Raw genomic sequence first — 26,846 nt, 5'->3', positions numbered from 1 at the left:
CTAAAATAATGATTTACTATGGAAGATATTGGTACCTTTAGAGACTTAATGGATTGAAAAACTTTACTGAATCTGAAATTACATATTTTACAAGGAACTGTTTATCATTATTATATACGTGGTTACATTTGAAGCAACAAGAATCTGGTTTGAAGACCTGAACTAAATTTGTATTTATCACGTTCTTCAGTTTCATGTAATTGCAAGCATTTTTACATTTTCATTCCTGGAAAAAAAGTTGCAGCAGTATTTAAAACTCAATGCAAGATAACGGTTGCAGCAGATGCAAAGAAGAATTTTTGGTGAAAGCACTTGATGAAGGACATCGGCTCAAAATCTTACATATGGAATATTGCTTGACCCACATAGTTTGGTCAGAAGTTATAAATCATTAATTCTGATGGGTCAGGTGGGGTGAAAAAGCATGTTTCTTCCACCAAAACTATCAAGCAAGAACTTGTAAACCTCAGATGCCTATATACAGTATTCTATTTGATAAATCCTCGTTATGGGAGCAAAATGAGTTAGAAGTGTCCCACAAGACTGTTTTTCTTGAATTCACTTTATTTCTAATGTTGACTAAAGGGACACTGAACCCTATTTTTTATCTTTTATGATTCAGATAGAGCATGCAATTTTAAGCAACTTTCTAATGTTCTCCTACTTTTATTTTTCTTCGTTCTCTTGGTATCTTTATCTGAAAAAGCAGGAATGTAAGTTTACGAGCCAGCCCATTTTCGGTTCAGAACCCTGAATAGCGCTTGCTGATTGGCGGGTACATTTAGCCACTAATCAGCAAGCTGTACCTAAGTGCTGAACTAAAGATGGGCTGGCTCGTAAGCTTACATTCCACAGGTAAAGTAATTTTTTGTATCTATACATGGAGAAAACACTTCCAATCTAGAGGTTTTGTTGGAGAGAAGAAAAAGCCTTTCTCCAAGACAAATAAGTAAAGTTCTGCCTGACCAGATTTCTGAAGTAGGAACAAGGTTACATTTATCCATTAAAATCTGAGAAGTTTCCATTACTGGCATAATTAGGCACAGCTATCTAATAGAATTTCAGAATGTACAAAAAAAGAAAGGCTTATTGCGTCTGCTCAGATACCTGCCCAAATTATACAAATTCATGCAAACAAATTCATTCACAACAGAGTCCATGCTGACAAATTTCTCAAACATAGCTGGTTATTAAAGACCTGCAATATGTGCTTTGGTCCATGAAACACCACCCGTTTTTAAGATTTTGCAGAGAAAGTCAACATTCCGTTGCCCTCCCTTTTGGACTCCACAAGCTCTTTGAATATTTTTAAAATAATAAATACTATTTGGTCTTATTTTAAGCATTAGAGAATGAAGTATCTCTTGATACTTCAATAATGAAAGACTTTTTCATTACTTAAATAAGTCTGTTTTGCTTCAATACAATATTTTAGATATCAAGGTCTATCCCACAGGAGCTCAAGGCTCTAAAAATATAATATATACTATATATGTGCAGACTGCACAGACATAATAAAAAAATGTTTTGGATGAATCGTTCCTCATAAAATAAAAACAAAAGTAGTTGTCTCCAATATTTGCTCAAGGGGTGGTTAGGTTTGGCCAAATTTTTACAACATTATTTATTCATTAAAGGATTTAACTATATTTATTTATTTTTTGCTGCTTTATAAGTCTTCACTGGTCAGTACTAAACGAGAGAGCCGAGATAAATGGAAGTTTAACTCGCCAAATTATGACTCCAACCTAATTGCAACACTCAAGATGCCCTCCATTTATGTTTTGTGCAATTGTTATATTATCAAATTATCCCTCTCTTGTTAAATAGCGGGTAGGTAGACTCAGGAGTGTGCACTATATGGCAGCATTTTTGCAAGAATGCTTTTAAGAGTTAGATATTGTGGGATGCTCCATCTAGTGGTCAATATTGTCAAACTTCTGACATAGTGCTGCAGCACACACAGGTTTCCTATGTCTTCAACAAATAACATTATGAGAATGAAGTACATTTGGTAATAGAAGCAAATTGGATTTTTTTTTTTGTAATTGTACGTTCTATCTGAATCATGAAAGAAAAATGTTGGGTTTCATGTCCCTTTAAGTATTGGAACAATAGATAATAATGATTGAGAATGGTGTCTTTTACCTGGGAAGAGGCAGATTTTTTTTTTGTTCTGAGTTTCCTGTTCTTTTTTTCTTAAAGGGACGTTTTCTGGTGAATGCTAGGATACATATGGAGGCAACATGAAATTACGGCAGCCCAAGTTAAATTTCCTGTTTATGCCTTTAGCTAATGAGAAAAAAAGCCCCTTTTATTAGAGTTAAAATATCATGGTTCTTTTCCAAGCAGAAGCGGTTTAAAGACTTAAAGGGACATAAAACCCTTTTTTTTTCTTTAAAAATTCAGACAGAGCATGTGATTTAAAACAACTTTCCAGTTTAAGTCTTATCTAATTTGTTTTGTAGAAAATATTAGAAAATATATCTAGGTAGGCTCAGGAGCTGCTGATTGGTGGCTGCACATATATGCCTCATGTTATTGGTTCACCAGATCTTTTCAGATAGCTCCCAGTAATGCATTGCTCCTGCTTCTTTAACAAAAGGTACAGAACGAATTAAGCAAATTAGATAATAGAAGTAATTTGGAAAGTTATTTAAAAATGTATTCTCTATCTGAATCATGAAAGAAAAATTTGGGAATTTCATGTCCCTTTAATGTGTAAAACTTGAATTGAAAGAGTGCAAAACGGTATAAACCATAATCACATTCATTTTGGTATTTTCAGCAGGTTTTGGTTTGGAGAATGATGAGCAAGAAGACAATAATGACCTAGGACAGATGTGCTTTGAGTGTTCAGAAAAGGCGAAAGTCAATCCGCATCTAACAAGCAGCGCAGGTGTTGAAGGAGACCCTTTTACATGCGTTGTATGTTTGAAAAGTCTGATAAAGATTGAAGATATTGAGAAGGAAACAAAATCTTATCAATGTGACAAATGTGGGAAAAACTTCAAACACAAGTCAAGTCTTTCAAAACATTCAAAAACTCATACTAAAGAGAGACCGTATTCTTGTGCTGTGTGCGGAAAAACGTTCACGTGTAAGACTCATATAGTTGCCCACAGAAGAATTCACACGGGCGAGAGGCCATATGCGTGCACGCAATGTGATCGTAGATTTATAAACCACCAACACCTTGTTTTGCATCAGGTGGTGCACACCGGAGAAAAGCCATTTGGATGCAACGTTTGTGGGCAACGATTCACCCGTAAATCCAGTGTCATTAAACACTCCAGCATCCACTCCGAGACGAGACCCCATGTGTGCAAGGTGTGCGGAAAGGGCTACTGCCAGTACGCAAATTTAGTCGTACACCAAAGATTACATACAGGGGAGAAACCTTATGTCTGCAGTCATTGTGGGCGAGGATTTATATGCAAGGCTACTATGCTGAGACACCAAATGACTCACACCGGAGAGAGGCCGTTTTCATGTACTGAATGCGATAAACGTTTCACAGATAATCGGTCTCTTACGAGGCACAAACGTACTCAGCATACGGAGGAAACCAAAAATTCCTAGATTTTGTATTTTGCAAACAATTATATATGTCAGGTAGAGTATTTTATCTTGGTGAACTAGTCTAGGGCTATATATATATATTTCTTACAAAAAAAAGTCTATTAGGATTTAATTTAAATTATAAGGTTTAGGGTCTCTTTAAATTGTCATGTTTGCTTTGGGGGTGCAGAAAAATAATTAAAATGGGTATAGGGCTAAAATATAAATGGATATTAAAATATTTAAAAAAAAATATTTACAAAAATAAAAAAGTTAAAGCTGTTTATTTTGATATTAAAACTAACAATAAATGCATGTTTTTGCTTATTGGCTAAGAAGGACGAATCCCAGGTAACCATTGGTGGACAGCGACAACCCAGCAAACATAAACCAAATGTGTCTTGATTTTTTTTTATTTTTTTTTAGCAGAGTAATATAAATTTTTCATAAACTAAAAAGAGTGCATTTTAACAGTTTCACACCATTAGGGTGTTCCATGCCATCCTAAGAGCGCTGGGCTTTAACGCCGTTAGGACCGTATGGAACGTCCTACCTTTTTATGGCGTCCTGCAGCTTTCTCTTTGAGTAAATGGAAAATTGGACTAGGGGGCGTGCCTGGGATGGCAGGCAGTCCCCCACAATACTATGCCGGCCTTCAAATCATGTGCAAGTGTTTGCATCAAAACTTCATGATGGGGTTAAAAATACGGTCTCTTAGGTGCAGCAAAGAAAAATATTCTTAGTGTTTTTAATTAGAGAGCATTTTGTAAATATCTATAAAATAAATATGGCGATAATGGTCTGTTGTGCTCAGGGCTTAAAGGGACTGGAGTATATTAAATTGTTTACAAATGGCTCCTTCACTTTTATTTTTTTATTTGAAATAGCATATTTTGCTTATTGTATCCCTGCCTAGTTCTGGTTACAAAAAACAAACGTAAACTAGAAGATTTAGATAAAATAATGTTTCCAATAGGTGGCTGTGAATTTTCATTTTCTATTGTTCTCTTGAAATATGACCTTTGAGTAAACGGTAAAAAAGTAGAAAAGAAGGTGTTTGGTAAATAATCAGATAAGATAAGGTGGTCTGCTTTTTCCTGCTAGCGCATCCGATTTCATTGGGATGTTTCAATTAGCAGTAACAGTTATTTCATATACAAAATTATACCTAAAGGTGCAGTTTCCCATACTTTTTAAACTCTGCAACTGGTATAACAAATCACTGTATACATGTTAAAGGGGTATGAAACCCAATATTTTTCTTTCGTGATTTAAACAGAACATACAATTAGTAACTTCTTTTCAATTTACATCCATTATCAATTTTGCTTCATTCTCTTGGTATCTTTTATTGAATAAGCAGCAATGTACTACAAGGAGCTAAAACACATTGATAAGCCAATCACAAAAGGCAGATATGTACAGCCACCAATCGGTAGCTAGCGCCCAGCTCCTAAGCCTACCTAGGTTTGCTTTTCAACAATGTATACCAAGAGAACAAAACAAATTAGATAACAGTTTGATCTAAATAATGTAAGAACATTTCTGGATTTCATGTCCCTTTTAAGGAGAAACTCATTTACAGTAAAGTCCCTTTAAAGGGAGAGTAAACACATTTGTAACTACATTTCTGTTGTCTTGACATAGAATAACATATCAGCCAAGTCTAAACATTAGTAAAAAATAATAATAATTAACTGCAATTACTTTTCAATAGCCAAATCTCGCTCACTACTTGCCTCATTTGCAGGAGCCAAACAGGGCCTTAGTATGCAGACAGGGCTAGTCATAATGTTAGTATAAAGTAAGTTGTTTCACAGTTGTTATCAGCTAAATCCAATTAGGAACATGCATGTAGCAGGGTTAGCCTTGAGACATCAGCAGGTTACTTTTCAGGTTGTGAGAATTAGAAAAATTCTCAGTTTTCAGAGCTGAATTACATGTAAAGGGGCAAAATAAATATTTAGGGATGTGTATGTAGCAGGGTTAGCCTTGAGACATCAGCAGGTTACTTTTCAGGTTGTGAGAATTAGAAAAATTCTCAGTTTTCAGAGTTGAATTACATGAAAAGGGGGCAAAATAAATGATGAAAATTATAGTGCAAAGTAGATTTATTACACATAAATTAACGCTTTCTATACAAATCTCAAGGTGTTTACATCCCTTTTAATCTGTTTTCAGGGTTATATATAACACACTGCTCAATATTGAAATAGCTAACTTTTTATTATTTTACTGTTCATTTTATGTTAATAAAGTTAAGTTTAAAGAATTTGTATAGAGTCAATGTCTAATATTTATTTACACCAACTGTCTTTAAAGGGACGTGGAAGTTAGACCGTAATGTCAAAAATAAACTTTGATGATTCAGATAGGGTTTTCAATTTTAAACAACTATCCAATTTACTTTTATCATCAAATTTGATCTGTTCTCTTGGTATTGTTTGTTGAAAGTTAAACCTAGGTAGGCTCATATGCTAATGTCTAAGCCATTGAAGGCTGTCTCTTATCCGAATGCATTTTGACAGTGCTAGTTCATGTGTGCCATGAAGATAACGTGCGCACTCCTGAGGAGTTACCTAGGAGTCAGCACTGATTGGCTAAAATCCAAGTGTCAAAAGAACTGAGATAAGGGGGCAGTCTGCAGAGGCTTAGATACAAGGTAATCACAGAGGTAAAAAGTATATTAATATAACTGAGATAAGGTGCAGTCTGCAGAGGCTTAGATACAAGGTAATCACAGAGGTAAACAGTGTATTAATATAACTGAGATAAGGAGCAGTCTGCAGAGGCTTAGATACAAGTTAATCACAGAGGTAAAAAGTATATTAATATAACAGTTTTTTATGCAAAACTGGAGAATGAGTAATAAAGAGGATTAACTATCTTTTTAAACAATACCAATTTTAAAGTAGACTGTCCCTATTAAGTAACATTTATAAATAAAACAAAATGTTACAGTATTACAAATTATTAATATGCCCCCACCCGGCTACATCATAATGTCACCCAGCTGGCAACGTTTTCTGGGGAGAAAATTGGATTATATACATTTCTCTCATACTCTTGATAAACTCAATCTGTACTTGTGAGTGCATGACCTCTCTGGAGTAAGTAGAAATGTCTCTCAGAAGGTTGAGGGGGGGAAAGCCCTCTCCTTTCTGCTTGAGTCAGTTGCGTTTCTACCTGTTTGTAGGTGGATATGTTTGTTCACCCTCTTATTGTTTGTGTTATATTTATCTAATAGCCTTCACCAGAAGAGATAATGAGAAAACCTAGGTTCCAATATGGTGAGACACACACACACACACACACACACATATATATATATATATATATATATATATATATATATATATATATATATATATATATATATATATATATATATATATATGTGTGTGTGTGTGTGTAAAAACAATATGGCAATTTTGAAAATTTAAAATGAAAAAAAAAAAAACTTACATCAATTAAAGTGACTTGGTAACTAAATTACTAAAATACATTAACCAAAAAAGGGGGAAAAAAGCGCTGAAACCAGCTAAAAAAAAAAACCCTCTTTAATACAAAGTATATAATTTATTAAAATTATTCAATGATTCAAATTTTATGTGCCACAATTACATTTTAAATGTGGCTTGATTTATACAGATTTATTTAAAGAATATGCAATGTGTCCAATTATATGCCACAATAGAACTAAAAGTTTGGCTTAATCAATATGAATCCATATGTAAATACAAGTTTACAATATGAATATTTGAATCTTCTGACAAATTGTAAAGGTATTTGTGCATATAACTGAAGAATCACTCATACATATGACTATCACTTGTATATAACACAAAACTACTAAATAAAACCATATGTTAACCCCTAGACACTGTTAGGACGTTCCTTGCCATCCTAAAATCACTAGGTTTTAATGCCTTTAGGACAGCATGGCACGTCCTAACTTTTTCGGCGTACTGTTCCCTCCTGCTTTTAGGCAACTTAAAATGTGACTCAGAGGGCATGCCTTGCATAGTAGGCAGTCCCCCATGATCCGATCTCGAGGGTTGAAATTACGTGATGATTTCATTTTGCCATTAAATGTTTACATCGGAACCTCGTTCGGATCTTCAACACTTGCCCCCATCCTGAAGTGGTTAAAAACACTGAATGGAACGCCGCCACTTGCCTGGCCAGACTCGGAGTACAATTCAGAATGCGTTTCAGGGACACGCCCCTTCATCAGATGACACCTGATGAAGGATGTGTCCCTGAAATGCAATGCAGCAAATAAAATGTGATACATTGTATAATTTTAATACATTTTATTTAAAAAAAATATATACTTCGTATTCGTTATTTTTTTAGCTGGTTTCAGCACTGATTTTCCCTTTTTTTGTCTATGTATATTTAATACGCTTTAAATAGCAGCTGTCCTTCCAGCATGTTTATTTTATTTTAAACTATATTGTTTTTTTATATATAATTATATATCTAAAATGTTTGCTGCCGCTTTCTTATTGGTTTAAATTACTAAAATACAGACCAGAAAATCCAAATCTATGTGGTATAGCTCAGTTCATAAATATCGCTCATTTTGTCCGTGGCTGTTGTCTCTTTTGAAGATAAACCAGGAACTAAACTAGTCTGATGTCACTAGGGAACAAAGGAATTCTAAACATTGGTGCTACCTATTTTAAGACACTAGTTCACCCAGAGAAACATAATACAAGACAAGAGGGGTATTCAGAGAAAAGTGAAGGGGGAAGGAAAGTATGGATGGGTTAAAAAAAAGACATGACTGGAGATTACCTGGGTTATCTGAGCCAATGGGGCATATTTATCAAGCTCCGAATGGACAGCAGTTATGAAGCAGCGGTCACAAAGACCGCTGCTCCATAACCTGTCCGTCTGCTCTGAGCAGCCGGACAGACATAGCCGGAAATCAACCCAATCGAGTACGATCGGGTTGATTGACACCCCCTGCTGGCGGCCTATTGGCCGCGAGTCTGCAGGGGGCGGCGTTGCACCAGCAGCTCTTGTGAGCTGCTGGTGCAATGCTGAATACGGCAAGCGTATTGCTCTCCGTATTCAGCGAGGTCTGTCAGACCTGATCCGTACTGTCGGATCAGGTCCGACAGACCTTGATAAATATGGGCCAAAGTCACATAACTTGGGTGAGTCGTCTCTGCTGTTGGTCTTGTGGGTGCTCATATTTGATAGATACTTAGTGGAATTAAGAAAACCCACAATTTTCAAAGTTAAATTAGAGAAACATGGGACAAAAAAATAATAATGAAAGTATATGGCATAGTTATTTAACTGCACATAATTAAAGAATTTATATTATCAATGTCATACTGATTGATGTCTCTTGAACAATGTATTTGAAGAAAACAACATCCTGTTATGCATATTGATACCCATTTAGAGGATAATTTAGAAATTCTCTGCTAGAGTTAGTTGTAATACCGTCAATAAATATGTTTGTTTTTATAAGGGCTAATAAGGATAATGCAAAAAGTAATCATTTCCTAGGGTATGCAGATAGATTAAGTTGTTTTTTTTATGTATCTGTTTGATCTTTTAATCAATGAGCACACACATCCCCAATAAAGTCAAATACTGTTATTTAGATTTGGCTATCTTTACCAGGAGGTACAGTTTGAGCTCTGGGACCTGTATTTCCACTAACCTGCACCACCCTGAACCTGTCTGTGGCACCCCCACCCACCCATGGAAAGCCTACATCTACAGGTCTCCCTTAAAGGGACACTAAACCCCAATTTTTTCTTTCATGATCAGATAGAGCAGCAATTTTAAGCAACTTTCTAATTTACTCCTGCTAACATTTTTTCTTTATTCTCTTGCTATCATTATTTGAAAAGTAGGAATGTAAAGCTTAGCAGCCGGCCCATTTTTGGTTCAGAAATGTAGCCACTAATAGGCATGCGCTATCCAGGGTGCTGAACCCAAAATGGGCCGGTTTGCATTGTCTTTTTTGTGTATTTATCAGTTATTAAATTCTTCTGTATTTAGTGATCATTTAAAGCTCCACTATGCAAACCTTAAGCTCATTCTTGAGCAAACAAGTTGTTTTCCCTACAATACAGATATATTTAATCAGTCCGCCTCCATATTTCTTTCTCTTTCAGGTTCCATTGTAACCTGGTGAAGAAAGGTCCTTTGAGACTATACTGGTAGTACTGGTCCTGTTCCTAGTCACCCAATATAGTATTCATTTTTCATAGGTCTGTTCTGCCTTTTTTAAAGGCATAGAACCAGGTCAGTTGATGACCATAATGCACTCTGAGCTTTTATTGTTGTTAAATTTAACACCAGACTTTATTGATATCCATTTCATGAACAGTTTAATGTATTTTTAAATTAAGTTGTTTTTCTTTAACACCAGAGTGCAGTTTTTTTGGGCTTTGCTTTATTCTGAATGTGGCCTAGTTCAGCCACTTCCTGCCTTTGTACCCCATGGTACCTTGGATATTGTAGTTTTTCTAAAGTTCTTTACCTGCTGTATTATGGTTCTTTACCTGCTGTATTATGATTTATAGATTCTTTGGATGCTTTGTGCTGTAGACTCTCACTGTAGACATGAATTGGGCATATTTTTTGTTTTTCCGTTTATCTGTATTTGCTGTTGATACATAGTTTGTTTCTCTAGCCTTTAGGTTGGCCACTACGTCAAGGTTCTTTTCCAAAGTTCTAACCACTTCAGTGGTAAAGATCAGCCCATAAGTTGATTCTTTATCCTTATTTTATTTGTGCAGAGCTGGTGTCCCAAGGTGATTCTGAGGTATTTTACTTTTTGGATTGTAGGCCAATTTGCCTACAATAGTTTTACTTAATATGTCTGTGCAAGAAATTTCAAACGGTTGTAGATTCTATATGCAAGGATTGCTTGGTGGTGCTAAGGTTTGAAGGCACTCTATGTATTTTTGTACTGTTTCTGTAAAAACTGAGCCTCCTGTCCTATTGGAAATGACTCTATACTTGTCTCAGATTCCTTCTCAATCATCAGATCGGAGTCTCCTTCAATTTGTATATCATATGTCCCTGATACTTTTATAGATAGTGTTTTCTAGTCATTCTGGCAGTTATTTTCTTATACACTTGTACGTCTGGTGAAAGCCTAATTTGATCATCTCTTTTTTTCAGTGGATATGGATGCTTGGAAATCGTACCTCACTATAAGTGTTTTAGTGCTTAGCTTTTATTGGATCTACTCATTTTGATTTTTGTTTTTTAATTTTATGCATTAGCATTTTTATTTCAGCCCTGGTCTTCAGATTTATGAACTGAAGACAAGCTTATGATGTTCCTTATAGGGACTAGAGTTCCTTGATTACGAGAACCATAGTGGGGATGGGACTTCAGCGTGCAAGCCTAAGTCTCATTCTTGGGCAAACGGGTTGTTTTCCCTAGAATAGAGTGAGATTTAATCAGTTGTCTGCCTCCAGAGCATTTTCCTTTCTTTCATGTAATTAACAAGAGTCCATGAGCTAGTGACGTATGGGATATACATTCCTACCAGGAGGGGCAAAGTTTCCCAAACCTTAAAATGCCTATAAATACACCCCTCACCACACCCACAAATCAGTTTTACAAACTTTGCCTCCAAGGGAGGTGGTGAAGTAAGTTTGTGCTAGATTCTACGTTGATATGCGCTCCGCAGCAAGTTGGAGCCCGGTTTTCCTCTCAGCGTGCAGTGAATGTCAGAGGGATGTGAAGAGAGTATTGCCTATTGAATGCAGTGATCTCCTTCTACGGGGTCTATTTCATAAGGTTCTCTGTTATCGGTCGTAGAGATTCATCTCTTACCTCCCTTTTCAGATCGACGATATACTCTTATATTTACCATTACCTCTACTGATTCTTGTTTCAGTACTGGTTTGGCTTTCTACAAACATGTAGATGAGTGTCCTGGGGTAAGTAAGTCTTATTTTCTGTGACACTCTAAGCTATGGTTGGGCACTTTATTTATAAAGTTCTAAATATATGTATTCAAACATTTATTTGCCTTGACTCAGAATGTTCAACTTTCCTTATTTTCAGACAGTCAGTTTCATATTTGGGATTATGCATTGAATTATCATATTTTTCTTACCTCAAAAATTTGACTTTTTTCCCTGTGGGCTGTTAGGCTCGCGGGGGCTGAAAATGCTTCATTTTATTGCGTCATTCTTGGCGCTGACTTTTTTGGCGCAAAAATTCTTTTCCGTTTCCGGCGTCATACGTGTCGCCGGAAGTTGCGTCATTTTTTGACGTTATTTTGCGCCAAAAATGTCGGCGTTCCGGATGTGGCGTCATTTTTGGCGCCAAAAGCATTTAGGCGCCAAATAATGTGGGCGTCTTATTTGGCGCTAAAAAATATGGGCGTCGCTTTTGTCTCCACATTATTTCAGTCTCATTTTTCATTTGCTTCTGGTTGCTAGAAGCTTGATATTTGGCATTCTTTCCCATTCCTGAAACTGTCTTATAAGGAATTTGATCTATTTTGCTTTATATGTTGTTTTTTCTCTTACATATTGCAAGATGTCTCACGTTGCATCTGAGCCAGAAGATACTACAGGAAAATCACTGCCTGCTGGATCTACCAAAGCTAAGTGTATCTGCTGTAAATTTTTGGTAGCTATTCCTCCAGCTGTTGTTTGTAATAATTGTCATGACAAACTTGTTAAAGCAGATAATATTTCCTTTAGTAATGTACCATTGCCTGTTGCAGTTCCCTCAACATCTAAGGTGCAGAATGTTCCTGATAACATAAGAGATTTTGTTTCTGAATCCATAAAGAAGGCTTTGTCTGTTATTTCTCCTTCTAGTAAACGTAAAAAGTCTTTTAAATCTTCTCTCTCTACAGATGAATTTTTAAATGAACACCATCATTCTGATTCTTTGGACTCTTCTGGTTCAGAGGATTCTATCTCAGAGATTGATGCTGATAAATCTTCATATTTATTTAAGATGGAATTTATTCGCTCTTTACTTAAAGAAGTACTAATTGCTTTAGAAATAGAGGATTCTAGTCCTCTTGATACTAATTCTATACGTTTGGATAAGGTTTTTAAAGCTCCTGCGGTTATTCCAGAAGTTTTTCCTGTTCCTAATGCTATTTCTGCAGTAATTTCCAAAGAATGGGATAAATTGGGTAATTCATTTACTCCTTCTAAACGTTTTAAGCAATTATATCCTGTTCCACCTGACAGGTTAGAATTTTGGGACAAAATCCCTAAAGTTGATGGGGCTATTTCTACCCTTGCTAAACGTACTACCATTCCTACGTCAGATGGTACCTCGTTTAAGGATCCTTTAGATAGAAAAATTGAATCTTTTCTAAGAAAAGCTTATCTGTGTTCAGGTAATCTTCTTAGACCTGCTATATCATTGGCTGATGTTGCTGCAGCTTCAACTTTTTGGTTGGAAACTCTAGCGCAACAAGTAACAAATCGTGATTCTCATGATATTATTATTCTTCTCCAGCATGCTAATAATTTTATCTGTGATGCCATTTTTGATATTATTAGAGTTGATGTTAGGTTTATGTCTCTGGCTATCTTAGCCAGAAGAGCTTTATGGCTTAAGACTTGGAATGCTGATATGGCTTCTAAATCAACTCTACTTTCCATTTCTTTCCAGGGAAACAAATTATTTGGTTCTCAGTTGGATTCTATTATTTCAACTGTTACTGGTGGGAAAGGAACTTTTTTACCACAGGATAAAAAATCTAAAGGTAAAAACAGGGCTAACAATCGTTTTCGTTCCTTTCGTTTCAACAAAGAACAAAAGCCTGATCCTTCGTCCTCAGGAGCAGTTTCAGTTTGGAAACCATCTCCAGTCTGGAATAAATCCAAGCCTGCTAGAAAGGCAAAGCCTGCTTCTAAGTTCACATGAAGGTACGGCCCTCATTCCAGTTCAGCTGGTAGGGGGCAGGTTACGTTTTTTCAAAGAAATTTGGATCAATTCTGTTCACAATCTTTGGATTCAGAACATTGTTTCAGAAGGGTACAGAATTGGTTTCAAGATGAGACCTCCTGCACAGAGATTTTTTCTTTCCCGTGTCCCAGTAAATCCAGTGAAAGCTCAAGCATTTCTGAATTGTGTTTCAGATCTAGAGTTGGCTGGAGTAATTATGCCAGTTCCAGTTCCGGAACAGGGGATGGGGTTTTATTCAAATCTCTTCATTGTACCAAAGAAGGAGAATTCCTTCAGACCAGTTCTGGATCTAAAATTATTGAATCGTTATGTAAGGATACCAACGTTCAAGATGGTAACTGTAAGGACTATATTGCCTTTTGTTCAGCAAGGGAATTATATGTCCACAATAGATTTACAGGATGCATATCTGCATATTCCGATTCATCCAGATCATTATCAGTTCCTGAGATTCTCTTTTCTAGACAAGCATTACCAATTTGTGGCTCTACCGTTTGGCCTTGCTACAGCTCCAAGAATTTTCACAAAGATTCTCGGTGCCCTTCTGTCTGTAATCAGAGAACAGGGTATTGTGGTATTTCCTTATTTGGACGATATCTTGGTACTTGCTCAGTCTTTACATTTAGCAGAGTCTCATACGAATCGACTTGTGTTGTTTCTTCAAGATCATGGTTGGAGGATCAATTTACCAAAAAGTTCTTTGATTCCTCAAACAAGGGTAACCTTTCTGGGTTTCCAGATAGATTCAGTGTCCATGACTCTGTCTTTAACAGACAAGAGACGTCTAAAATTGATTACAGCTTGTCGAAACCTTCAGTCTCAATCATTCCCTTCGGTAGCCTTATGCATGGAAATTCTAGGTCTTATGACTGCTGCATCGGACGCGATCCCCTTTGCTCGTTTTCACATGCGACCTCTTCAGCTCTGTATGCTGAACCAATGGTGCAGGGATTACACGAAGATATATCAATTAATATCTTTAAAACCGATTGTTCGACACTCTCTAACGTGGTGGACAGATCACCATCGTTTAATTCAGGGGGCTTCTTTTGTTCTTCCGACCTGGACTGTAATTTCAACAGATGCAAGTCTCACAGGTTGGGGAGCTGTGTGGGGATCTCTGACGGCACAAGGAGTTTGGGAATCTCAGGAGGTGAGATTACCGATCAATATTTTGGAACTCCGTGCAATTTTCAGAGCTCTTCAGTTTTGGCCTCTTCTGAAGAGAGAATCGTTCATTTGTTTTCAGACAGACAATGTCACAACTGTGGCATACATCAATCATCAAGGAGGGACTCACAGTCCTCTGGCTATGAAAGAAGTATCTCGAATTTTGGTTTGGGCGGAATCCAGCTCCTGTCTAATCTCTGCGGTTCATATCCCAGGTGTAGACAATTGGGAAGCGGATTATCTCAGTCGCCAAACGTTGCATCCGGGCGAATGGTCTCTTCACCCAGAGGTATTTCTTCAGATTGTTCAAATGTGGGGGCTCCCAGAGATAGATCTGATGGCCTCTCATCTAAACAAGAAACTTCCCAGGTATCTGTCCAGATCCCGGGATCCTCAGGCGGAGGCAGTGGATGCATTATCACTTCCTTGGAAGTATCATCCTGCCTATATCTTTCCGCCTCTAGTTCTTCTTCCAAGAGTAATCTCCAAGATTCTGAAGGAATGCTCGTTTGTTCTGCTAATAGCTCCGGCATGGCCTCACAGGTTTTGGTATGCGGATCTTGTCCGGATGGCATCTTGCCAACCATGGACTCTTCCGTTAAGACCAGACCTTCTGTCGCAAGGTCCTTTTTTCCATCTGGATCTGAAATCCTTAAATTTAAAGGTATGGAGATTGAACGCTTGATTCTTGGTCAAAGAGGTTTCTCTGACTCCGTGATTAATACTATGTTACAGGCTCGTAAATCTGTATCTCGAGAGATATATTATAGAGTCTGGAAGACTTATATTTCTTGGTGTCTTTCTCATCATTTTTCTTGGCATTCTTTTAGAATACCGAGAATTTTACAGTTTCTTCAGGATGGTTTAGATAAGGGTTTGTCCGCAAGTTCTTTGAAAGGACAAATCTCTGCTCTTTCTGTTCTTTTTCACAGAAAGATTGCTATTCTTCCTGATATTCATTGTTTTGTACAAGCTTTGGTTCGTATAAAACCTGTCATTAAGTCAATTTCTCCTCCTTGGAGTTTGAATTTGGTTCTGGGAGCTCTTCAAGCTCCTCCGTTTGAACCTATGCATTCATTGGACATTAAATTACTTTCTTGGAAAGTTTTGTTCCTTTTGGCCATCTCTTCTGCTAGAAGAGTTTCTGAATTATCTGCTCTTTCTTGTGAGTCTCCTTTTCTGATTTTTCATCAGGATAAGGCGGTGTTGCGAACTTCTTTTGAATTTTTACCTAAAGTTGTGAATTCCAACAACATTAGTAGAGAAATTGTGGTTCCTTCATTATGTCCTAATCCTAAGAATTCTAAGGAGAAATCGTTGCATTCTTTGGATGTTGTTAGAGCTTTGAAATATTATGTTGAAGCTACGAAATCTTTCCGTAAGACTTCTAGTCTATTTGTTATCTTTTCCGGTTCTAGGAAAGGCCAGAAAGCTTCTGCCATTTCTTTGGCATCTTGGTTGAAATCTTTAATTCATCTTGCCTATGTTGAGTCGGGTAAAATTCCGCCTCAGAGAATTACAGCTCATTCTACTAGGTCAGTATCTACTTCCTGGGCGTTTAGGAATGAAGCTTCGGTTGACCAGATCTGCAAAGCAGCAACTTGGTCCTCTTTGCATACTTTTACTAAATTCTACCATTTTGATGTATTTTCTTCTTCTGAAGCAGTTTTTGGTAGAAAAGTTCTTCAGGCAGCGGTTTCAGTTTGAATCTTCTGCTTATGTTTTTCGTTAAACTTTATTTTGGGTGTGGATTATTTTCAGCAGGAATTGGCTGTCTTTATTTTATCCCTCCCTCTCTAGTGACTCTTGTGTGGAAAGATCCACATCTTGGGTATTCATTATCCCATACGTCACTAGCTCATGGACTCTTGTTAATTACATGAAAGAAAACATAATTTATGTAAGAACTTACCTGATAAATTCATTTCTTTCATATTAACAAGAGTCCATGAGGCCCACCCTTTTTTGTGGTGGTTATGATTTTTTTGTATAAAGCACAATTATTCCAATTCCTTATTTTATATGCTTCGCACTTTTTTTCTTATCACCCCACTTCTTGGCTATTCGTTAAACTGATTTGTGGGTGTGGTGAGGGGTGTATTTATAGGCATTTTAAGGTTTGGGAAACTTTGCCCCTCCTGGTAGGAATGTATATCCCATACGTCACTAGCTCATGGACTCTTGTTAATATGAAAGAAATGAATTTATCAGGTAAGTTCTTACATAAATTATGTTTTTTAGGTTCCTAGATACTTGGTGAAATTAAGTTACTTTAAGACTATACTGGCAGTACTCTGTCTGTATTATATGGTGCGGCTACTCCTAAGGAAGGAGTTTCTACAGTGATTTTGGCAGTTATTTTAGTGCATTTGGTGGATGCCTAGTTTGGATCATCTTTTCTTAAGGGAGATGGTTTCCTTGGAAGTCCTACCTTCCCATAAACATTTTAGAGCTCTTAGAAGTGGTTCTGGCTCTAGAGACATTGTCATTTTCTCTTTGTGTCTCATTCACATTAATTTGCGTAACATGACAGATTGCTTACTGTAGGCTTGCAGCTTGAGAAACTACTAACATCCTCTGGTACCCAGAAATTTAATTTTTGGTTGGTTTTCTGCAATTTAATCTTCTGAATCAGTACAGTTATCCCAGAGAGTGGTCTTTGCCCAGTAAGGTTTTCTTTCATACAGGCGGCAGGTCCATAATTCATTAGGGAATTGCTCTTTCTTACCACAAGGAGGAGGCAAAGACTCCCAAAACCCAATAGCTTTATAAAACCCCTCCCACCTCACTGGCACCTCAGTCTTGTCTAAACCTCCGCTTGAGGAAGATGAAGATGTGGATTCGGTTCTTGAGTGAGAGGGGTTCTCAGACCGAGTTGAGGCTTATTTCCCCTCAGAGTACAGTGATTGCTGGAGGGTGTATTTGGAGTATAGGTAGTGGCATATTTTCACCTGATGGGGTGTAGTCACAAACCTTTCCACGGATTTTGCAGGGAGTTGTCCTTTTCCTCTTCCTGATGGTTGGTTGATATACTCCTATTCCAGATAATTTGCTGGGGTTTTTTAGCACTGGTTTTGGCTTCCTGCTGGTTTCCTCCAGTAGTACAGTGCCTATTGATAAGTACTTTATTTTTATTTTAAATTTGCCACTCTATCAGCCTGTTAGGTTATTGTTATATATACAGGTATTATATATGTATATGACCTTGGGACAGTTATATATTTTTTAGGTAATTCCCCTTAGTTGTCAGCACAGTTATCCTAGAGTGTGGCCTTTGGGAAAGCCATCGAGGACACTCCCCGGAAGTGGGCGGAGCAGGTTGGACGTGTGTGGCGTCCCAGGCCTAACAGCAAGCTACCGCTCGCCTACATCCACGACAGCCTGTTGTGATTAGCGGTCTCACGGACCACCTCTTACTAGGCATTCCCCGGATGTAATTCAGGTGCTGGAGCGGGGTGAGGTGTCGAGCCCTTTTTTTTGGTCCACTGGCCTGTGCCACTGCCGGATCTATTGGAAGCCTCTGTGGATAAAGAGTGCAAGGAAAGATCGTAGGGGGAACCCCCTTGGAGCAGTAACAAGGTATCATCAGTAGCAGAAGCATTGATAGCTAAGCTACGCATCAAAGCCCCAGTTACCGCTCGCTATTATCATATGCGCTGAGCCGTGCCTCGATACAGAGAACTGCCATCCATCCAGGCTTTTGGAAATCAGTAGTGCTGGCTCCGCTATTTGCTAAACCTCCCAGGACCCTGTGGCTGGACTTGAGCGGTAAGCTGTGCGGTATACCCCGCAATACGTTTTTATTTGCCTAAAAAGGGTAGGAGGGTATCTATCTATATATCTACTTATTGGTATAGCTGGTAAAACAGTATTTTCTTTCATGTAATTAGCAAGAGTCCATGAGCTAGTGATGTATGGGATATACATTCCTACCAGGAGGGGCAAAGTTTCCCAAACCTCAAAATGCCTATAAATACACCCCTCACCACACCCACAATTCAGTTTTACAAACTTTGCCTCCCGTGGAGGTGGTGAAGTAAGTTTGTGCTAGATTCTTCATTGATATGCACTTCGCAGCAGGCTGGAGCCCGGTTTTCCTCTCAGAGTGCAGTGAATGTCAGAGGGATGTGGAGAGAGTATTGCCTATTTGAATTCAATGGTCTCCTTCTACGGGATCTATTTCATAGGTTCTCTGTTATCGGTCGTAGAGATTCATCTCTTACCTCCCTTTTCAGATCGACGATATACTCTTATATACCATTACCTCTACTTTTTCTCGTTTCAGTACTGGTTTGGCTATCTACTATATGTAGATGAGTGTCCTGGGGTAAGTAAGTCTTATTTTTTGTGACACTCTAAGCTATGGTTGGGCACTTTATATATAAAGTTCTAAATATATGTCTTTAAACTTATATTTGCCTTGATTCAGGATGATCAATATTCCTTGTTTCAGACAGTCAGTTTCATTATTTGGGTTAATGCATATGAATATTCAATTTTTTTCTTACCTTAAATTGTTTTCAAATGGACTTTTTTCCCTGTGGGCTGTTAGGCTCGCGGGGGCTGAAAATGCTTCAATTTATTGCGTCATTCTTGGCGCGGATTTTTTTGGCGCAAAATTTTTTTTTTGTCATTTCCGGCGTCATACTTGACGCCGGAAGTTGTTTGTGATTACGTCATTTTTTTGACGTTTTGCGCCAAAAATGTCGGCGTTCCGGATGTGGCGTCATTCTTGGCGCCAAAAAAATTTAGGCGCCAATAATGTGGGCATCATTTTTGGCGCTTAAAAATGTGGGCGTCATTTTTGTCTCCACCTTTTTTTCACATTATTTCAGTTTCATTTTTCATTGCTTCTGGTTGCTAGAGGCTTGTTCATTGGCATTTTTTCCCATTCCTGAAACTGTCATTTAAGGAATTTGATAATTTTGCTTTATATGTTGTTTTTTCTATTACATATTGCAAGATGTCTCAGATTGACTCTGGATCAGAATCTACTTCTGGAAAGACGCTGCCTGATGCTGATTCTACCAAAGTTAAGTGCATTTGTTGTAAACTTGTGGTAACTGTTCCTCCGGCTTTAGTTTGTGATGAATGTCATGTTAAGCTTGCTAATGCAGATAGTATTTCCATTAGTAATATACCATTACCTGTTGCTGTTTCCTCAACATCTAATACTCAGGATGTTCCTGTTAATATAAGAGAATTTGTTTCTAAATCTATTAGGAAGGCTATGTTTGTTATTCCTCCTTCCAATAAACGTAAAAGGTCTTTCAAAACTTCTCATTTTTCAGATGAAATTTTAAATGACCGTCATCATTCTGATTTGTCTGTTTCTGATGAGGATTTTTCTGGTTCAGAGGATTCTGTCTCAGATATTGACACTGATAAATCTTCATATTTATTTAAGATGGAATTTATTCGCTCTTTACTTAAAGAAGTTTTAATCGCTTTAGAGATGGAGGAATCTAGTCCTCTTGATACTAAATCTACTAAGCGTTTAAATTCGGTTTTTAAACCTCCTATGGTTATTCCAGAAGTTTTTCCTGTCCCTGATGCTATTTCTGAAGTAATTTCTAGGGAATGGAATAATATGGGTACTTCATTTACTCCTTCTCAAAGGTTTAAGAAATTGTATCCTGTGCCATCTGACAGATTAGAGTTTTGGGACAAAATCCCTAAAGTTGATGGGGCTATCTCTACTCTTGCTAAACGTACTACTATTCCTACGGCAGATAGTACTTCCTTTAAGGATCCTTTAGATAGGAAGATTGAATCCTTTCTAAGGAAAGCTTATTTATGTTCAGGTAATCTTCTTAGGCCTGCTATTTCTTTGGCTGATGTTGCTGCTGCTTCCACTTTTTGGTTGGAGGCTTTAGCACAACAAGTATTAGACCATAATACTCATAGCATTGTTAAACTCCTTCAACATGCTAATAACTTTATTTGTGATGCCATCTTTGTTATCATTAGAGTTGATGTCAGGTATATGTCTTTAGCTATTTTAGCTAGAAGAGCTTTATGGCTTAAAACTTGGAATGCAGATATGTCTTCTAAGTCAACTTTGCTTTCTCTTTCTTTCCAAGGTAATAAATTATTTGGTTCCCAGTTGGATTCTATTATTTCAACTGTTACTGGGGGGAAAGGAACTTTTTTGCCTCAGGACAAAAAATCTAAAGGTAAATACAGGGCTGCTAATCGTTTTCGTTCCTTTCGTCAGAATAAGGAACAGAAGCCTGACCCTTCCCCTAAAGGAACGGTTTCTGTCTGGAAACCTTGTCCAATCTGGAATAAAACCAAGCCTTTTAGAAAGTCAAAACCAGCTCCCAAGTCCACATGAAGGTGCGGCCCTCATTCCAGCACAGCTGGTAGGGGGCAGGTTACGATTTTTCAAAGACATTTGGATCAATTCGATTCACAGTCTTTGGATTCAGAACATTGTTTCACAAGGGTACAGAATAGGTTTCAAGGTAAGGCCGCCTGCAAAGAGATTTTTTCTCTCTCGCATTCCAATAAACCCAGTGAAGGCTCAGGCATTTCTGAAATGTGTTTCAGATCTAGAGTTGACTGGAGTAATTGTGCCAGTTCCAGTTCTGGAACAGGGTCTGGGGTTTTACTCAAATCTATTCATTGTACCAAAGAAGGAGAATTCCTTCAGACCAGTTCTGGATCTAAAGATATTGAATCGTTATGTAAGAATACCAAAATTCAAAATGGTAACTATAAGGACTATTCTGCCTTTTGTTCAGCAAGGGCATTATATGTCCACAATAGATTTACAGGATGCATATCTTCATATTCCGATTCATCCAGATCACTTTCAGTTTCTGAGATTCTCTTTTCTAGACAAGCATTACCAGTTTGTGGCCCTTTCGTTTGGCCTAGCAACAGCTCCAAGGATCTTTTCAAAGGTTCTCGGTGCCATTCTCTCTTTAATCAGAGAACAGGGTATTGCGGTATTTCCTTATTTGGACGATATCTTGGTACTTGCTCAATCTTTACATTCTGCAGAATCTCACACGAATCAACTTGTGTTGTGTCTTCAAAGACATGGTTGGAGGATCAATTTACCAAAGAGTTAGTTGATTCTTCAGACAAAGGTAACCTTTTTGGGTTTTCAAATAGATTGTGTCCATGACCTTGTCTCTAACAGAAAAGAGACGTCTGAAATTGGTTTCAGCCTGTCGAAACTTTCAGTCTCAATCATTCCCTTCGGTAGCTTTGTGCATGGAAATTGTAGGTCTCATGACTGCTGCATCAGACGCGATCCCCTTTGCTCGTTTTCACATGCGACCTCTTCAGCTTTGTATGCTGAACCAGTGGTGCAGGGATTATACAAAGATATCACAATTAATATCCTTAAATCCCAATGTACGACACTCTCTGACGTGGTGGATAGATCACCATCGTTTAGTTCAAGGGGCTTCTTTTGTTCGTCCAACCTGGACTGTGATCTCGACAGATGCGAGTCTGTCAGGTTGGGGAGCTGACAGCGCAGGGGGTTTGGGAATCTCAGGAGGCGAGATTACCAATCAATATTTTGGAACTCCGTGCGATTTTCAGAGCTCATCAGTTCTGGCCTCTTCTGAAGAGAGAATCGTTTATTTGTTTTCAGACAGACAATGTCACAACCGTGGCATATGTCAATCATCAAGGTGGGACTCACAGTCCTCAGGCTATGAAAGAATTATCTCGGATACTTGTATGGGCGGAATCCAGCTCCTGTCTAATCTCTGCGGTTCACATCCCAGGTGTAGACAATTGGGAAGCGGATTATCTCAGTCGCCAGACGTTACATCCGGGCGAATGGTCCCTTCACCCAGAGGTATTTCTTCAGATTGTTCAAATCTGGGGACTTCCAGAAATAGATCTGATGGCCTCTCATCTAAACAAGAAACTTCCCAGGTATCTGTCCAGATCCAGGGACCCTCAGGCGGAGGCAGTGGACGCGTTGTCGCTTCCTTAGGAATTATCATCCTGCCTATATCTTTCCGCCTCTAGTTCTTCTTCCAAAAGTGATTTCCAAAATTCTAATGGAACGTTCGTTTGTACTGCTGGTGGCTCCAGCATGGCCTCACAGGTTTTGGTATGCGGATCTCATTCGGATGGCCAGTTGCCAACCTTGGACTCTTCCGTTAAGACCAGACCTTCTATCTCAAGGCCCTTTTTTCCATCAGGATCTCAAATCATTAAATTTGAAGGTATGGAAATTGAACGCTTGATTCTTAGTCATAGAGGTTTCTCTGACTCAGTAATTAATACTATGTTACAGGCTCGTAAATCTGTGTCTAGGAAGATTTATTATCGAGTCTGGAAGACTTACATTTCTTGGTGTTCTTCTCATAAATTCTCCTGGCATTCTTTCAGAATTCCTAGAATTTTACAGTTTCTTCAGGATGGTTTGGATAAAGGTTTGTCTGCAAGTTCCTTGAAAGGACAAATCTCTGCTCTTTCTGTTCTTTTTCACAGAAAGATTGCTATTCTTCCTGATATTCATTGTTTTGTACAGGCTTTGGTTCGTATCAAACCTGTGATTAAGTCAATCTCTCCTCCTTGGGGTCTTAATTTGGTTCTGAGGGCTTTACAAGCTCCTCCGTTTGAACCTATGCATTCTCTGGACATTAAATTACTTTCTTGGAAAGTTCTGTTCCTTTTGGCCATCTCTTCTGCTAGAAGAGTTTCTGAGTTATCTGCTCTTTCTTGTGAATCTCCTTTTCTGATTTTTCATCAGGATAAGGCAGTGTTGCGGACTTCTTTTAAATTTTTACCTAAGGTTGTGAATTCTAACAACATTAGTAGAGAAATTGTTGTTCCTTCATTATGTCCTAATCCTAAGAATTCAAAGGAGAGATCTTTACATTCTTTGGATGTAGTAAGAGCTTTGAAATATTATGTTGAAGCTACTAAACATTTTAGAAAGACTTCTAGTCTTTTTGTTATCTTTTCTGGGTCCAGAAAAGGTCAGAAGGCCTCCACCATTTCTTTGGCGTCTTGGTTAAAGTCTTTGATTCATCATGCTTATGTAGAGTCTGGTAAATCCCCGCCTCAAAGAATTACGGCTCATTCTACTAGGTCAGTTTCTACTTCCTGGGCGTTTAGGAATGAAGCTTCTGTTGATCAGATTTGCAAAGCAGCAACTTGGTCCTCTTTGCATACTTTTACTAAATTCAACCATTTTGATGTGTTTTCTTCTTCTGAAGCAGTTTTTGGTAGAAAAGTACTTCAGGCAGCTGTTTCAGTTTGATTCTTCTGCTTATAATTTCATTATTTGAGATTAAACTTTTGTTTTGGGTTGTGGATTATTATTTTTCAGCGGAATTGGCTGTCTTTATTTTATCCCTCCCTCTCTAGTGACTCTTGCGTGGAAGTTCCACATCTTGGGTATTTATTATCCCATACGTCACTAGCTCATGGACTCTTGCTAATTACATGAAAGAAAACACAATTTATGTAAGAACTTACCTGATAAATTCATTTCTTTCATATTAGCAAGAGTCCATGAGGCCCACCCTTTTTTGTGGTGGTTATGATTTTTTTGTATAAAGCACAATTATTCCAATTCCTTATTTTTGATGCTTTCGCTCCTTTCTTATCACCCCACTTCTTGGCTATTCGTTAAACTGAATTGTGGGTGTGGTGAGGGGTGTATTTATAGGCATTTTGGGAAACTTTGCCCCTCCTGGTAGGAATGTATATCCCATACATCACTAGCTCATGGACTCTTGCTAATATGAAAAAAATGAATTTATCAGGTAAGTTCTTACATAAATTATGTTTTTGGAAGAAGTGGATAGAGTGTGTATACTGGACAGAAGAAGAAGCTACGGGATATACTAAGGAAATATGATGAACGCTGATTGTTATGCTGTGACAGATAAGTAGACTGTTCTACTATACTTTGGTTTACTTATCAAGGGGCTGGACAGGCATATCACTTGCGTTCGTGAAAAAAAAGACTCTCCTGCATACAAAAGGACAGTTTGTTGCTAGATACATGTGTGCTTAATGCCTCTGGAAACATATGTATAGTTATTGCTAAAGGCCGAATGCAGAGCGCTCCTATATCTCTAAAAAAAACTATTGCTTGGCCTGCTGGAAGTCTCTCCCTGTTAATATTCAAGAGTCGAGCTAGTTTTACAGGATAACATTGAGGCTGGACATAATTATACTGACTGTGTGAGAGCTAAAGAAGCATAGTACTGCATTTATGTGTGTTTTTTTTTTCTTTTTCTTTTCTTTTTCGTTTTTTTTTCTTTGTTCAGCCTGAGTATAAAATATTGGCTATGTGTAGGACTCAGGATACTTGCTAGCCTTTCTTGTATTTCAATTACCAGATTGACTTGTATATTATATTAGCTGATGACATAAGTGTATTGTATCTTGCTTAAAAAGATGTTGATGGGCTAGCCTATAGCAAAGCCAAATATATTAGGATATTAACTATTGCCTTTCTGTGCCAAGTATACTACTAAAGTGGGAAGGGTCAATCCTTGTAATCATATGCTAGGTCTTTTAAATTGTTATAGGTTAATTGATATCTTAAACGCTGAAGGTAAAATGTTGAAAATCTGTGAATAGAAGAGCTAAACCTGTTATTGCTTAACTGATTGTGTTTTATACTTAAGATCTAATTATGTTCTGTAAGATATAGATATCTCTGCTTATTGGAAGGCTCTCTTTTGCACGTTTTGCACATTTCACAATATATTTAAATATCTTGTATTTAGTGTGTATAAGCACTTGAAAGAGGGAAATATCACACCCCTTATTGTTTCTCTATAGAGGGGGGAAAAAAACAAAAAAACCAACATACACAATTTCTTTATTTTCTTATTTTTTCTACACCCACACATAGAATATCACGGTCCAAGAGTGGATTCATCACTTCATGGATAAATTTGTATATGTTAATAAACCTAAATCACCAATTATGCCTCCCAAGAACAAAGATAGGAAAGTGCGTAACAACTTAGAATTAGCTACAGAAGGACTCATTGAACATAACACGCACTCTATAACACAGATAGATACTAATAACCTTGTGAAACAAATATCTGAGATTTTCCTCCCACAATTTGATAGTATTAAAAAAGAGATAAATGGTCTAACAGTGGAGCTACATCAGTTTGCAAATAGAATCTCAGAAGTAGAGGGTAGGGTATCTGACCTTGAGGATATAAATAACACCCACCAGAAGGTAATTAAAGAACAAGAAAAAAAATTACAGTTCATGCAGAAACACTTAGATGATCTGGAAGACAGATCTCAAAGAAATAATCTCAAAATTATTGGTCTACCGGAGACCATAGAATATAATGATCTGATACATTTGACTTTGTATATACTTCCTCAGGCTTTAGGTATGCCCAGTGATAAAATACTGATTCCTGTGGAAAGAGTCCACAGATTAGGTCATATTAGAATGCAGGATGATGCAACAAATCTTAAAAGACCAATAATATTTAGGTGTTTGAACTTTCAGGATAAAGCGCTTATTCTGTCTATGTACCGTAAAACTAACTCTCTTACAATCAAAGGGAATCGTATCCTTATATTTCAAGATTTTGCAGCAGACGCATTTAATAAGAGAAGAGAAATGGCTCCATTTTGTACTCAAATTATAAAACAAGGTTTTCAAGCTGCACTTATTTACCCAGCAAAAATTAAAATATGGCACGATTCCAAGGTACTCATATTACAAACCCCATGGGAGGCTAGAAATGTTATTGCAAAACCAAACAGACAACAGAGTAGTAGTACCTGGTACATAAGAAAGTAGTTTTAAGTCAGTATAATCCAGATGGTATAAATATAAGCAAGGAAAATGGCTTTAATTTTAGTTTCGGTCTGGCATGTTTTTAAAGTTAATGTTTTTTTTTTTTTTGGTTTTGTTTTGTCCTCTCCCTTCCGGGTTTTTTTCAGGGCCCCCAATCCCCACGGCTGAGGTATGCTGAAAAATACAATTGAGCTGTCCTCTTGGAATGTTGGGGGGATTACCTCCCTAATCAAGAGGAAAAGGATTATTAATTCTCTGAAACGTCTCTCGACAGATATAGCAATGATTCAGGAGATGCATCTTTCGCTCAAAGAAATGAATAAGCTTAAGATAGGCTGGGTTGGGGAGGTAATTGCTACCCCTGCATATAAAAGGAAAAGAGGAGTGGCCTTTCTTATTAACAAGA

The 26,846-nt window shown here is 37.6% G+C and overlaps 1 protein-coding gene across 3 annotated transcripts in view; it reads left to right on the top strand.

The window, feature by feature from the left end:
* The window catches only part of LOC128667145 (zinc finger protein 436), a 135,094-nt gene that overhangs the window by 89,127 nt on the left and 19,121 nt on the right, over window positions 1–26,846 (top strand). Inside the window, exon 10 of one of the 3 annotated variants that reach the window (XM_053722071.1) lies at window positions 2,789–5,833. The exons of the other annotated variants lie outside the window; for them this stretch is intronic. Coding sequence (XP_053578046.1) covers window positions 2,789–3,582 — 794 coding nt within the window. The 3' untranslated portion in view covers window positions 3,583–5,833. Of the gene's footprint in view, window positions 1–2,788; window positions 5,834–26,846 lie in introns of those variants that run through there. 3 annotated transcript variants of the gene reach the window in all.

The sequence above is a fragment of the Bombina bombina genome, chromosome 7, assembly GCF_027579735.1.
Source record: "Bombina bombina isolate aBomBom1 chromosome 7, aBomBom1.pri, whole genome shotgun sequence".
Classification (NCBI taxonomy): Eukaryota; Metazoa; Chordata; class Amphibia; order Anura; family Bombinatoridae; genus Bombina; species Bombina bombina.
The sequence above is the reverse complement of the archived record's forward strand: the minus strand, read 5'-3'. Positions and strand labels throughout refer to the sequence as shown.